This window comes from Nicotiana sylvestris, chromosome 10 (genome assembly GCF_000393655.2).
Source record: "Nicotiana sylvestris chromosome 10, ASM39365v2, whole genome shotgun sequence".
In the NCBI taxonomy this organism is placed as follows: Eukaryota; Viridiplantae; Streptophyta; class Magnoliopsida; order Solanales; family Solanaceae; genus Nicotiana; species Nicotiana sylvestris.
In genome coordinates, this window is record NC_091066.1 from 69,084,022 (window position 1) to 69,100,319 (window position 16,298).

General features: G+C 34.1%; 1 protein-coding gene and 1 long non-coding RNA gene across 2 annotated transcripts; both read right to left on the reverse strand.

The window, feature by feature from the left end:
- Nucleotides 1-4,462: 4,462 nt before the first annotated feature.
- LOC138880487 (uncharacterized) lies at nucleotides 4,463-8,079 on the reverse strand. Its single transcript, XM_070160720.1, has 13 exons — nucleotides 7,798-8,079; nucleotides 7,592-7,672; nucleotides 7,401-7,483; nucleotides 7,005-7,114; nucleotides 6,792-6,902; nucleotides 6,576-6,658; nucleotides 6,243-6,456; nucleotides 6,071-6,148; nucleotides 5,868-5,918; nucleotides 5,686-5,775; nucleotides 5,424-5,474; nucleotides 4,632-4,709; nucleotides 4,463-4,532 (listed from the first exon to the last, which is right to left on the reverse strand). The coding sequence occupies exons 1-13, from the start codon at nucleotides 8,004-8,006 to the stop codon at nucleotides 4,476-4,478; spliced, it is 1,296 nt and encodes a 431-aa protein (XP_070016821.1). The 5' UTR covers nucleotides 8,007-8,079; the 3' UTR covers nucleotides 4,463-4,475.
- Nucleotides 8,080-15,418: 7,339 nt separating this feature from the next.
- LOC138880462 (uncharacterized) lies at nucleotides 15,419-16,117 on the reverse strand. The gene is made up of 2 exons (XR_011403137.1): nucleotides 15,768-16,117; nucleotides 15,419-15,694 (listed from the first exon to the last, which is right to left on the reverse strand). It is a non-coding gene; the product is annotated as an uncharacterized lncRNA (long non-coding RNA).
- Between the last annotated feature and the right edge of the window lie 181 nt (nucleotides 16,118-16,298).

The window sequence follows — 16,298 nt, forward strand, 5'->3', positions numbered from 1 at the left end:
GACCGCGGCCAACTAGCCTCTCAGAATCCGCAATAGCCTTCTGCCACGGTCCGACCGCGGTTATGCCAGGACCGCGGCAGTCCATCGCCAGTTCTGGTTTTGCTGCCTTCGCGTGGTGCACTTAGCGGATATTGTAAGATTGGCTTCTTTTTCTCCGTAATTGATCCCAAAAGTACTCCATAGACTTCTTTTATTATATATAGCCTGCAAAGCATGAAAAGCACTAATCAGAGCATTTTGTTATCACTTTTTACCATAAAAACTATACAAGAAGGAGTTTCTTTAGGGCCTAATTATAGTCCAATTCACCTATTATCTTGCTCCCTCTGAATAAGTGTCAGACACAATATCTTGGTCATCATCTGAGCTGGTAATATGAGGCCTTGTTTCTGGTGTAGGAATTGAATCCAGCAGGAATGGATCACCATCTTCATTGTCTCCATGGTTCCTTTCCTTGAAAGGAAAAACAGTTTCCTTGAAAAAAACACCTCTGCTTATCAAGAAAGTTTTAGACTCCAGGTCATATAACATGTACCCTTTTTGTGTTTCTGAATAACCCATAAACACTATTCTTTTAGCTCTTGTAACAAATTTATTTACCTTTGGTAAAACACTTCCATAGCACAAACACCCTCAAATGTTCCAGTTTTGGTGCTCTGCTATGAAGCACTTCATAAGGTGACTTGCCTTTGAGGACTACAATTGGTAGCTTATTAATTAGGTAAACTGCAGTTCTAATACATTCTCCCCAGAATCTAATTGGAACTAAACTCTGAATTTTTAAGGCTCTTGCAACCTCCAAGATATGTCTATGTTTCTTTTCCACAATACCATTTTGTTGTGGAGTACATGGGCAACTACTTTGATGGATTATTTCAAGATCAGAAAAATCAAGCACTCCATTTAGAATTGAAAAATTATGTACCATTGTCAGATCTCAGTACTTTAATATTCATACTAAACTGGTTCTTTATCATTGAAAAGAATTTAGTCAACACAACTATCACTTCACATTTAGACTAAATCAAACTTACCCATGTATATCTACTATAATCATCAACAATTGAGACAAAATAATATTTTCTATCATATGTAGGCTGCTTATAAGGACCCCAAACATCTAGATGTACAAGTTCAAAGCTACCATCTGTTTTACTTGTGCTATCTGGAATGTTGTCTTGTGTTGCTTTGCCATTAGAAATATTGGACACTCCTGCTGAGCATGTTCATCTGTCAAACCTTTCAAGATGGAAATGTGCTGCATTGTCTTCATTGAGGGGTTTCCTAACCTTGAATGCCATAATTTTGTATTATAGTTTCCTTTTATCACTGTTGTTTTGCTATTGGTTTTATTGCTTCTCTAAGGATATAAAAACCATCTGTTTCTCTACCAATCCCATCACCTTGCCACTGTAAAGACCCTGTAAAAGACAGAAGTCATGAAAAAATTTAACAGTGCAAACAAGGTCCTTGGTCAGTTTTGACACTAAAAGTAGATTGAACTTGAAGTCTAGAACATATAGAACATCTTTTATCCTCTGTCCCTCTAGGATTATTGCACTTCATATATCTGTTATTTGTGATTTGTTTCCAGTTGGAACTTGTACCTTTCTACCTATCTGACTTCCTAGCTTATTGATATCAATTAGTTTCTCCTTGCAGGATGTGATATGATCAGAGGCCCCTGAGTCAATGATCTATTCAAAAAGACAATCACTTGATAGCATGGAAACAATACCTGCCATGTTGACCTTACAATCAGCAGTTGAAGATTTGTTTAGCAAGTCTACAAGTTGTTTATACTTCTCCTCTGTAAAATAATGGCCTTGAGACTGGTCTTCAGTAGAGCTGTGTCCTTCAGCAGAATTATTTCCTTCGACTGCTATATTACTTGCATAAGTTTTGAAGCCACCAGAACCCTTCTCATGCATTGACTTTCTTTTGCTTTTGAAATCAGGTGGATATCCCACAATTCTGTAGCAATTCTCCTTTTGATACCCTTTATACCCACAATGTTCACATACTACATCAAACCTTTTGCCTTTCATCATTTGTCCCCTGCCAACTAACATGGTCAATGGCTCCTTATTCATATCCATTACACCAAGAGCCCTTTGGCTTTCTTCTTGAATCACTAAGGCATATGCCTCATTTATTGACAGCACAGGAGTTTTTAACAAAATTTGACTGCGAACATGAGCATAAGTCTCATTTAATCCTACTAGAAATTGTACCAGACGCTGTTGATAAATCATTTCAAAAAATGGTTCTGATTCCTTACAATTACATCTTTTACCTGGTATTAAAGTGTCTTGTTCATCCCAAGAATCCTTCATTTTAGTAAAGTATTTGGTAACAGAATCAGTACCTTGAGTTCGGGTTCCGATCTGAGTCTAAAGGTGATAGAATCTAGTCAAATTAGATTTTCCAAACCTTTCCTTGAACTCAGCCTAGACCTTCGTTGCATTTGATGCGTAGACGATGCTCGACAATAGCTGCTGCGACACACATCTCCCAATCTACGAGAGAACCATAGCATTACATTGTTCCCACAGATCTGCTAATTCTCCTTTGTATAAACTCTTCACACATGTTCCTTCTACAAAACCTAGCTTGTTCTTTCCCAATAAATCCAAACGCATCGATCTACTTCACAATCCGCAATTTTCAGGACCTGTTAGCTTGATATCTATTAGAACTGCTCCAGGCGTATCGGATGGTTGAAGATAGAGCGGATGACGATGGTCAATTTGAGGTGTTGAGGTATCTCCCATGGCGGACTAGCTGGTTGAAGGAGAAGAAGAGAAGCAGATTCAGAGCCCTAATCGCTACTCTGGTACCATGTTAGAAGAATCTAGAAGCTAAGAAGAGAGAATCAAAGCTGAAGAAATGAAATCTCATTAACATTTTTTATTCTTCAATGTACAACAGTGTGTATTTATACACTGTAGCTTCTAACTGTCTCAACTAACCGACTCAAATACAAAGGTCACGTGAATCACGTGACTTCAATAATAACATAAGAGAAAATTCAAGGAAAAGAAAGCACAATGTCAAAGTAACAACTACTGTAACTCCGTCACCATGAAGAACGTGAAAATAAGAGACATGAAGGAGTCAGTTTCATCCAATATAGCAAGAAATTAAGTGTTTTTACAACTAAAGTAAAGCGAGAGACAGTCAATTCATTTTTTAGAATTTCTAAGTAATATACAACTTGTTGGATTATACAACGAAGCGGAAATAATTTCTGTATTGAATTCATATGTAAATTAAACAATTAATATATACAGAGTTTACACGAGTTACCTATTGAAACGTAAACAAAGTAATTCTATCTCATTGGTCTCCAGTTCCAAAGTAGCATGATCATGACCTCCAAAACATCGTTCAACAGTTCGTGTGGACGAAATTTCAAGGAAAAGGCACCAAATTTTCGGCCAGTTCTATGGAGGAAAAACCCATGTATATATAGACATGTTTTTAGGGTAAAAACCCTTTGCCAAAACTTGTTTAGCTAGAAAAGGTTTCATTTATTTCCGATTATTTAGGCACAATAGGCACCACAAAATTTAATTAACAAAGCTAGCTAGCTCCCTATATGGAATTAATTTCGAATTTCGAAATTAATATCTACCATAATAAATTACGAATTATTCCACTAAAATTTGTAACTGCACTCCTTAGTTCAATTTTAAAATTCTTTCATAAAACCTTATTTAACTCCTAGTGTTAAGATTCATATACTAATCCATCAAAATAAATTATCGACAATTAAATTTATTGATTACTTCCTCTGGACTTTTGCTTAACTTATTTCATGTTCGGATACAAAATCCACCGGCTGGCTTACACATAAAAACTTATAAGTTTTCATAAAAGAGTATCATCAATCTAAAAACCGAGACATGGATTCTATAAACTAATTACTATTTCGGTAATGTATATCATTATTCTCCAGTTTACCAAGCTTATTGACCTATGAAAGAATTTCGCCTTTTAATAAATCGAAACAATAAAAAAAAACACAACTAATAATACCTATATCAAGATTAAGAGTATAAGTACATTGAATGGACCAGAGAATTATTTCATTATGTCAGCATAAAATACTTATCTCTACTTGATTCGTTCAATATATTCAAAATGTATTAGCACAAGAAGTCGGAATTAAATCATTCCTATAATCAAGATAAATTATATTTAATCTTGTGTTACAGCCTTTCCGATGGTTTGTCCAATTCTTTCATTAGTTTGTGAACATAAACTTTATGACTTATAAGAACAGGTGATTTGATCTTCCATGTATATGTTAAACTCTATACACTAAATAGTCTATTATATAAGCAAAGGGCACATAGACAAATACAAGATCTATTTAAAACAAAACCTTATTGAGTTGAATAAAGGAGTAAATAATTGTTCCATAAAGAATACTATAACAAATGCAAGGTTTATAGTATCTCCTAACACAACTAGTATTCATCATATTCAAACTCTTGATCAACTCCATACTCTCCAGCCTTAGTCTTCTGCTCATGAAAAAACACAGAGAGAGCAATATGAGCAATCAAAAGGGTATATCACAATCATAATTTACAAAATAAAAATCCCAAAAGAAGCATAAATACCTCGGCAAGCATCCTGTATGTGTTCCTCAATTGAGTATTTGCCTTGCTCAAGAAAGAACTAGGCGACATGGAAATCCTCTATAATAATAACAAAAAAGGATATTGAGCTTAGTCATGAGAGTTTTATTAAATGTATTGATATTTCTATTACAAGGGAAGAGAATCATACCAATATCTATTGTGTGGAAAACTCACAGTATTAGTAAACTACATAAGTTTGGGTGATTTAGTGACGGTTCAACAATCATAAAAAGCTCAAAAACAATACCTAAATCATATTATGAAACTATAACGCTCATCTAATTAGTTCGCATGAAGAGTGTGTGCTGATTAATAATAGTAGCAGTATATAATAATAATTAATAAGAATAAAGCAATAATAATGGTCAAATTATAATACAAAATTGTATTAGTATGGTAAATTAAAGGTAGCAAAAGTGTACGGAAAATGACATACAACTAATAATGGTCAAAGCTTTATTAGTTAGTCGTACAGTTTTTTATATAGAGGAAATACAACCGCATAGAACAACACTGGAATGAAACAAAGTAAATTATATAACTTAACCATGAAAAATAAAAATAAATAAGTTTTAGAATATGCGTCATTTACAGTCAAATACCATACGTTTGCAGAAAAATCAGACGATCGACAAGGATTCAAATCAAGATCACTATATGAAATAGGTATATAAGTTCTATGCATTAATGGGTAAATTTCTATTATAGGCATTAGTAATTAACATATAATAATTCATGAATATAAGAGAATTTAATTCTGTGACAACGTACCTTTGTGCAAGCTTCCCTTCTAATGTGAGGTGCAAAAACTCGAAGAGCCACCTTAAATATACGTATATAGATCAAGACATTATCAGTACTTAAGAAGTTGAGGGAAAATAATTAATTTGTGAAGAAGGAAAGAGAAATAAAAAATGAACATACAAAAAGAATACCGAAAATAGAAAATTAATTCAAGGAAAATGAAAATTAACACTATGGATAAACTCTCTCTATATAAAAAAAAATTAATCGAGAACTTTAGAAAGCTCACCCTTTCAAATTCGGGTTCATACAAATCTTCGTCGTCTCTAGAAGTTGTTTCTGGCCAAAATTGAAAAATATTATGGAGGTGCTCGTTATCCTGTATTTCCAATCAAATAATTATGAGATTCAATATTAACGTAATTAATATTCAAAATACATGAAAAACTTAAAAGGATGAAACTTACTAACCTTCATGTGATTTATAAAGCCATCGCCTAGATATCTTTTTATATAATTAATCTGTCACAGAAGTTCATTTGAAAGACTTATTAATAAAACTTGATAAAAGCATAACAATCGAAGAAACGTTTTACTTGCAATATGAGATTTTTTGAAGCGAATTTACATTTATTCGGCCCAATTCAGATAAAAAAAATATGGAAAAAGATTACCTGCTTCACGAGTGAAAAAGTGCTTAAGGTCAATTCAGTTTCACATATTGTGAGGGTGATTTTCTTATCACTATTATCCTGTAATGAAATTGAAAATTATTAGTTAACAAAACAAGAAAACTTTGTAACTGTTAATTAATTATTGACATAATTAAGTAGGAAATTAAAATACCTCAAGAAGTTTTAAAGCATTTTCTTTGGTAACACTTGAAGCTCTTATCAATATATCTTCTTTCATGTCTTTTAAGTTTGCATAATTTTCTGCATCATCTGAAAATTTCTCAAGGCTGCCATTTTCAAAAATTACACCAAGTGCTTCTACGCAGGCACAGTTGACATTTTGATCATAATCTTCCTCTAGTTGTTTCAGCAAATACGAGAACAACCTGCACCAATTTCAAGAGATTTAAATTGAAAATATCTTTGGAAAAATTAATTCAAATAAATCAAAAGTCGTACAACTAAAAATAAAAGGTTTACAAACAATAATTTGTACACAATATACCCTTTCCACTTCTTGTGATTAACACACCATCCATTTATTTCTGAAAGGAGGAGAGACCAGGCGGATATTGCTGCAGCAACAACCTACAATATAGCAAAAATTAAGATTATAGGTTCAGAATTCTAGTCTGGTTAAGTTTTGTTAAAATTATTCAATGAATTTCTTTAGATAAATACAAGGTTTAGAACAAAGCTAATGTTCGGCCGAAGGACTTACATTGGGTTTTGTATCTTCATTCATAATTTTCCATATAATCTCCATGGATCTTTCTGTTTCATCAGTATTTTTGGCACCAATAAGGGTGACAATAGCAAAACATTCTAATGCCTGGTAATTTTATTTTAATTTCATGAAATTTGTCAAAAATCCAGATAAACATAAAACTATTTCATATCATATATTTAAAAAATATCAAACACAAAAGTTTACCTTTGCAGAATGAGATGACTTGGATTTGAGAACTTGAGGAAGAAACTCTAGTGAATATTCATATATCTCATGTGCATGATCTCCAGCCCCAAGTGTTATTGCTAACAGTCCTGCATCCCAATCAATTAATGAGTATAACTATAGTATTATCAGCTATAGACAGGAGCAGAGTTAGAAGTCCAGACCGGTTGAATCTAATAAGTTTGGTTAAATATGGTATTTATGTTAATAAATTCATTAAATATATACACTTATAGTAAATTTAAAACCAAGTTATTAGCTCTTGAAGTTGTTTTTCTAAAATCCAGAACCATCAGGTTAAAATCTTGCCTCCAACTATAGAGAAATAATATAATTCAATATCCCTAGTGTAATTTAATGGAAATATGTACAAACCTATAAGTTGTAGTGCAAGATCAATTTCCAAAGCAGAACCTCGCTTCAACGAATTTTCGCATCGGTGTGTTAAAGTAACACAACTGAATAAAACAACACCAATGATTTAATCAGTATATTTCTCACCTAAATATTGTTATCTTCCAATCAAATTACAAAATAAATTCAGCAAAACTAAATATGTTACGTACATATTCTGAGCAAATTCATATCGCACCGCTTTCTTGAATTCAATGATCAATTTGCCTAGTGCGTCTTCTCTTATGGATCCCCTACAATTAGCCAAAAAAAAAAAAAAACAAGGCGTATATATAATAGCAGTTATAAATCATTCTAATTTAAAATTTTAAAAGTTTAACTCGGGAAATTGAAGAAAAAGAAAAGTGTAAGAACTTACTTCTTTTTATATAGTTCTTCTAAATAATCACAAACAGTTTTTGATCTTGAAATTGGACGCTTAATGAGCTTTTGACGCCTCTTTCTGGGTTTGGTTCTCTCAAACTCTGTACAATCTGAATCTGTCATTGTTGTTGAATTCTTCACTGAACTTCTCTTGTTACGTACTATGGTATGTGCCTTTGATTGCTGTTGATGTTTTTCTTGCATGATTAATTGTCCCAAGTATTTGTGAATTTGGTTGTCTTTCTATTTATAATGAAAGAAATTTGCATGCGACAAGAAAAAGAAAAAGGGAACGATATTAAGCTTCCTTTATAATTTTTATGTTGGAATTTCCATAAATTGTACTGGTCATTCCGTTTTCAAATTGAGAAAGGATTTGTCTGGACGCTATTAGGTTTAAGACTAAACAACCGTTTTAAACAGTAATTCAAAAGGAGTAATTTTATCTACTTTTATACAGTAGGAAAAAGGAAAAAGTGGAGTTGTAAAAGGAAAAAGAAGCGAAGTGAAAATTAACTTCAGACCATCTACTTTGAAGTTCGGCTGCGTACAAAAAACGTGAGGTTTAAAGTTACGTTTTAATAGAGCTCTGAGTCTGAGTTTGAAACTTTCGAGTCAGAAGTTGATTCAGATACGGCCAAACTTAAAAAATATGAGTATAAATTTTAACTATTCGTTAAATATGGGCTATTTGTGCACTTCCCCCATCACTCGTCGGAATATCTACAGAATAAAGAGTTTCACAACTTTATTGCAATGAGACTCAAATGTGCTTAATAGTGCTGGTGTAAAGATTCGTTAGGATCGGGAACACGGGTAGTGTAGAATTTAGCCAAATAATGTTATAATGATTATAACAAAGACAATGCAAGTTGATAATAACGATAATTAAAGCATATAAAGAAGGCGTCAATGTGGTTCGGTCAAGATGACCTACGTCCACACAAGCGGAGAGAAACAATTTTACTATAACAACCGGTACACAAAAGAGAGTACAAAATTAGATATGAAACTCTAATTATTCCAAAATATATCCCAAAAGAATAACCTCGCAACAATCACCCACAAAGAAGAGATTCACTCAAAGTATTTCCCAACACTAATTCTATGGAATGTAACAAAACTCTCTATTACAAGAAAACTCAAAAGGAGTTTCTATTCAAAATGTGGGATGATTAAAATGAAGTAAGATGACCCAAATTTATAAAGCAAAATTATTGGTCCTCAAGTAAAGAAAAAAAGAATAAGAGAAAGTACTTTTATTCTTTGGTTCCACTAGAATGTTTGGCTCCAAGTTTGAATACTTTGGCTCCAAGATTAGCCATAGACAAATTTAGGCCATGTCTTACAAATCTCCACCTTGGCCTAAATTGGATGATATAGTTATTTTACTCCACCTCCGAAAAGCCTCAATGAGCTTATGTCAAAATTTAATGCCGTCAAAATCAGACAAGTTGTCTGATACCGAAACTGTAGTAGTGCCTATAACAGTAGATCCCAATAAAGTATACAATGAACCAGATCTGTGTGCTTTCATGATCAGAAGAGCACCTTGAAATTTTTTTTGAACTCCACCTTCACCAGTGAATTTGCACCCAAGAGATTCTAAAGTGCCCAAAGCGATGAGATTTTTCTTCAACTCAGGAACATATCTAACATCGGTGAGAATTCTCACCACACCATCGTGCATTCTGATCTGAATTGTACCTTTGCCAATAACGTTACAAGTAGAATTGTTACCCAATTGCACAACTCCATCTTCAATTGAATCATATGTAGAAAATAAGTCCCTGCTGGGACACATATGATATGAACAATCGGAATCTAAAATCCACTCATTGTCTTATCTGAAACTAGTTTTAGTTGCTAAAAGTATAGTTCCCTCAATCTCATCAGTTGCTACACTAGCTACGGCGGTGTAAGTATCTTTGTGCTCATTTTTCCTTTCCTTATGCTTTTCTTTATTTTTCAGCTCATAGCATTCAAAGATAATGTGACCTTTCTTATGACAATAGCGACACTCTAAATTAATGTATCTGGATGTTGAGTCAGATTTACCCCTAACAAACAAGCCAACTTCCGCTTGAGTTCCACTAGCTTCCCCAGTAATATCACTATCTATCTGTTCTTTTGATTTTAAGATAGTTTTAATATCCTTATAAGATAGATTATCGTTAGCATAAAACATAGTATCTCTTATATGCTTAAAAGATAGAGGTAGAGAACAAAGCAGTAAAACGACTTAATCCTCATCTTTAATTTCAGCGTCTATATTGCTCAAATCTATAAGAATGGAATCAAAGGTATCAAGATGAGAGGGAATAGAGATACATTCACCCATACGAATTGTATAAAGCTTCTGCTTCAGGTGAAGTCTATTTTCCACCGTCCTCTTCATATACAAGATTTTTAATTTTTCCCACATGCCTTTGGTTGTGGTTTCTATAGAAACTTCACGTAAAAGATTTAAGATAATATCTGATTTTGCCTTTTTATCTATGACGGCAAACTCCTCGTCCGTCATTTTATCATGCTTCTTCTCGTTTCCTTGCAATGCCAAGTCTAAACCATCCTAAACTAGGATAGCTTCTATCTTTAATTCCCACGTCCGAAGTTTGCACTTCGATCAAATTTCTCAACATAAGTTTTTGTTAAAGTCATATTGGCTACTGAATCTAAGCCGGTTAGATCTGGCTATTGTACCAATTTGTTAGGATCGGGACCCCGAGTAGTGCGAAATTTAGCCAAACAACATTATAATGATAATAACAAAGACAATGCAAGTTGATAATAACGGTAATTAAAGCATATAAAGAAGGCGCCAATTCAACGCAGTTCGGTCAAGATGACCTACGTCCACACAAGCGGAGAGGAGCAATTTTACTATAATAACCGGTACACAAAAGAAAGTAAAAAATTAGAGATGAAACTCTAAGTATCCCAAGATATATACCAAGAGAATAATCTCGCTATTCACTCACAAAGAAGTGGTTCACAAATATAACAAAACTCTCTTTTACAAGAAAACTCAAAAGAGTTTCTATTTAAAATGTGGGATGATTCGAATGAAGTAAGATGACCCAAATTATAAGGCAAAAGTTCTTGGTCCCCAAATAAAGAAAAAAAGAATAAAAGAAAATACTTTTATTCTTTGGCTCCAAGCTAGAATGCTTTGGCTCCAAGATTAGCCATGGACAAATTTAGGCCATGTTTTACGGTGTAACGTTAGTATTTGAAGTAAAGTTGTTAAGCTAGATTAATGGTTTATGAAATATTTAACTTTCTTTAGGATAAATTTACTATTGTACTATGACGGCATATTAATTTATGATCACTTGGGGTGTGTTTGGTATAACGGAAAATATTTTTTGTGGAAAATATTTTTCAAGAAAATATTTTCTTGGAAAACAAGTAGTAATATTATTCATTTTCCGGTGTTTGGTATGCAAATTAAGGAAAATGACTTCTCAAGAGTATTCATAAATAATTTAGATATAATAAACATGAAGCCATAAACTTTCAAACCAACAACCTTCCGAACCCACAAATTTCATAAACTTTCGAACCGCTAAACTTTCGAAATCGCGGAATTTCGAACTCGTAAACTTTATAATTTCCAAACCCGTAAACTTCCAAACACATAAACCTCCGAACTCATAATTTTGGAACTTGTAAAATTTTGAACCTTTAAACCGATAAATAAAAAAATTAAAACTGAAAAATATATTTAAAAATTATTTTTTTCCGGAGGGGGAGGGGGCGGGGGGTTTGACAGTAAAACGAAAAAAATACAGAAATTTAAATTACAAAAAAAAAGTAAAAAAATTTTTTGTGCAGGGAGGGGAGGGGGAGTTGGGGTGGGTGGTACAGAAAAACGAAAAAACGAAAATTTGAAATTGCAAAAAAAAAATTTAGGTAAAAAAATAATTTTTTTGCGTGGAGGGGTTTGGGGTGAGGTGGAGGGGCAGTTTTTAAGAATTTAGGTAAATTCTTAAAAATAATTTAAGAAAATATTTTCTTGAAAAACAAGTAGTAATCTTATTCATTTTCCGGTGTTTGGTACGTAAATTAAGGAAAATGACTTCTCAAGAGTATTCATAAATAATTTAGACATAATAAACATAAAGGCATAAACTTTCAAATCAACAACCTTCCGAACCCACAAATTTCATAAACTTTCGAACCGCTAAACTTTCGAAACCGCGGAATTTCGAACCCATAAACTTTATAATTTCTAAACCCGTAAACTTCCAAACACATAAACCTCCGAACTCATAATTTTGGAACTTGTAAAATTTTGGACCTTTAAACCAATAAATAAAAAAAATAAAACTGAAAAATATATTTAAAAATTATTTTTTTCGGACGGGGGGGGGGGGGGGGGAGGTTGACAGTAAAACGAAAAAAAACAGAAATTTAAATTACAAAAAAAAGTAATTTTTTTTTTGTGCAGGGAAGGGGGGTTTGGGGTGGGTGGTACAAAAAACGAAAAAACAGAATTTGAAATTGCAAAAAAAAAAAAAAATTAGGTAAAAAAATAATTTTTTTGCGTGGAGGGGTGTGGGTGGGGTGGAGGGGGTAGTGGGTGGATGGTAACGGAAAAACTGAAATTTGAAAAAAAAAAATAAGCCTTTTTTGAAGATAGGGGGTGGGGTGGGTTGGTGAAGGTGGGAAAGGTTGAGAAGGAGTTTTGGAAAATGTTTTACCTTCTCTTGATAAGGAAAATATTTTCCTCCAATTGGAGGAAAATAAGTTCATAAGAAAAATATTTTTCAAAATATTTAAACCAACCAAACATAGGTAAATTGGAAAAGATTTTCCGGAAAATATCAAACACACCCTTGAAGTTCAAACTTATGTTTGATTACCATAGCAAATAAGTAACCGTGAATAAAACTAGTCATTAGGCTCTTGGAGTCTTGGTTTACAGAAGGAATTAAAAAACAGTAGATCTACTGTTAACCATCTATGTAAGTTAAGTCAAGTTCCAACTCCCTACAAACATCCCTAAGATGGCATTTGTTTATTTACACATTCAGATTCTTCCCAGTTTAAGGATATATTTCATCGTCCATGTCCTTTCCTTTTTGTGGTTGAGGCCTTGAGGGTGGTATCTAGACTGCGCAACTCAATTATTCCACTGGATATCTACTACTTCCCACCGGCATATGTATTAAGTAATTCTGTGTGCCCATCAAGACTTAAAATTGGGTTCAAACTCTAAAAGGGAAAGTATATCCATGCAAAAACATTCAATGCAAAGGCTTCCAACTACCCAATTTTGTCATGTTACTTGCACATTCATTCCACATACAATCTGAGGTTGTATTCTATCAGCAGTGGAAATTGTTTAAGTTACACAATAGACCAACCAAGTATTGGGACCTTACTGAGACCCTACCTCGTTGCTTGAATATACTAGACACGTTCCCAGTTCAAATTCATCATAAACAACCACCTCTCTACTAGATTGAGAGAAATAAGAAACTTGAATAGAATGTTGCTGCTCCATCGCGCAAAGAGTTGGATTCGAAGGAGATTCATGTTTTTTTTTCTAATAACCATGATGTCCAGGCCAGCTTATGCGCACCTAAATTTTTAGCTTAAATTCAAGTAATAAGTTGCAGCATACTGAAGGTAAGAAATCCTTGTGACATACTCCCTTAAATAGCAGAACGTGCAGAGAAGCCAAGATTCCTCAATGCAAGTGACCAGAAAGTAGTCTATTGTTGAGCCTAAAACATCTCTATAAGACCCGACTTGTCATAGGAAGCACAACACCGGGCGACAACAAAAGCATCAAAGAGTGCTTAATTTATGGTCAGAAACACGAACCACCCATGAAATGAACAGCAAACAAACAAATACTGTACATAAAAAGCTCAATGTGAGTTTGTGATCATACAGAACCTCAATTCCCTTGCTTTATTTGAGTTTGTGATCATATACACATAGACAAGTTAATAATAGTAAAAGAAGTGAAGAATCAAAAAACAAACATAAAACGCATCCCCCAATTTCTAACCGACTCCCAAAAATAAAATACAAAATCAAGTCAATCCCATCCGCATCAATGGACATTAGTGTCAGATATAACAAAGCATAGGCAGAATCTATACTTAATATCAAGAAAATACATAAGTTACTCACTAAACTATGAGTCAAATCACTGTCACACTTTCTAACCACAAAAATTATATTGCACATTCAATCTTTTCGGACTGTCTCTAAGACATATCATTTTGTTTTGGCTAGTTCTTCAAAACATGTGTATTATCACGCATCAATGAAGTTGTGACACATATCCTCTCAAACAAAAAAGATACTTTAAGATACTTGTAATATTTAAAAGAAAAAAACAGAAAACAACCCCCTCCCAAAAAAAAAAAGCCCCACACACACAAGTCTCTTCCAGATCTCAACCCGTCCGACTGTTTCTTCCTCCTATCTTCCTCTTCTATGGCTGTCACCAATACTACCTCCATGGCTACTGCCATAGCCATAATCAACAGCAAAAAAGGTCCCATCCAAATCACCATCTTCAATACATCGCCGATATTAACCATCGAAAGGAAATGACCTCGTCATCGGAAAACAAAGGCCAGTGATGACCCCTCATTGACTGAAACTTTTTAATTCGAATTGATCTTCTGGGTTTTGATGTATTGAATTCATCTCTAAGCTCGCTTATTTTGTCATTTTTTGTCTAAACTGGGTGTTTGTTCATATGTTACTAAGAGGCCATGAATGGAGAAGTCTAATTGTTAGCATTTTTTTCGAATTGGGTTTCCAGTTATTTGCTCGTATGCCAAATGAAAGACCATGAATTGGAAAGTTTAAATGTTTAGCTTTTTCGGAGATACCCGTGATTTAGGATGGCAAACGGTGCGGGGCGGTGCAGTTGCGGGGCACACCCGCGCACACCCGCGAAGACTCCAACCCGCCCCGCAAAATAAAATTTTCTGTTTTTAACCGCCCCGCGCAAAACCGCCCCGCCCCGCATATATTTTTTTTAATTTTTTTAATCTGATCTAGTAAACCAGGTAATTTTCTTTGAACTCTGCAATAAACCAGGTAAAATTCCAATTTCTATTGCTACCAACGTATGTCATGAATAATTGAATAGCTCCCCTTCCCTGCACTCAAGCTTCTGTAATTCTTTTTTTTTGTTGTCATTTTTAATTTATGTTTTATAAATATTTAGTTGAGAAAAACTTAAATAAAGTAATATGGACAGTGATGACTAGTTATGTGGATTTCTGAACCATGGAAATATGTCTTTGTTGAACGCCATACATATTTCAGTTGTGCTGTTCTTTGAATATTTTGTCTATCTTTATAATGCAGCAACCAGAAGGAACAAACAAAGAAAAAAGAATTTCTGGCACAACCAGTAGCTTGAAGAGATGTCGTAGAAGTTTTCAGTCCATGTACACATAACACATCTTTATCAAGAAGGTCAATGGAGTTCATCAGTTCAAGTCTTTTCAGAAGGATTAGTATTGATAAAAATAAGCCACATATCTGCTTAGTGAATTCTAAGATAAAATCACACTAATTTTTAAGTTTAATGAAAAAGTAGATAACTAGATCAACAAACTATTTTTGTGACCAAGTTAAAAGAAACACAAATGCAGACACCAACTTAGCAAATGGAAAACGAACATCTTAATAAAGTAGATACACAAACCAGTCGCAGCAGAAATAATACTAAATGAGAACTCTGATTAGTCTGTTACAACAAAGCAAAAAATGAAACATTGGGATCTTCTTCTTCATCAGAAATAATGCATCTCCGACTTCCTTCAGTTATCAAGCAACTGAAACATCTGGATCTTCTTCTTCATCAAGCATCGTCGGACATGAAACTCTATCAATGCTTGAACACGAACCTAAAAAAAAGTATAATAGTATAAGAAAGTGAATACTATTATTAACATAGTAAATCGTAAAAAAGTTACTTACCATTTATCTCGTTCCATAACCAAGTGCGAGCACACATCAACGCCTCCAAAGTAGTAGGATGAAGTCTACTACGATGCGGGCTAATCAATCTCCCACTAGTGCTAAAGGCCGATTCTGAAGCAACGGTAGAGATAGGAATGGCTAAGAGGTCACGAGCTATCTTTTGCAAAGTAGGAAATTTTAATCCGTTTGTCTTCCACCAGCTTAAACTGTCAAATGATGGCGTACGAGGTAGCACACCTTCTTCTAAATATGACTCCAACTCCGATCTTGGGTCCACATTCGCGCTACTCGAAGCGACAAATCTATCGAAACTAGACAGTCGATCACCCTCAATAACACCAGCAACTTCATTAGAACTAGATGCTTGAAATTAGGCCCCGCCCCGCCCCGCAAACATTGTAACCTGCCCCGCCCCGCAAATGCTGAAAACCGCCCCGCCTCATTTGCCATCCCTACCCGTGAATGGGAAGTGCATTTGCAGCATTTCTCTGAACCGGGTGTTCAAGTATTTGTTAATTATATGTCACA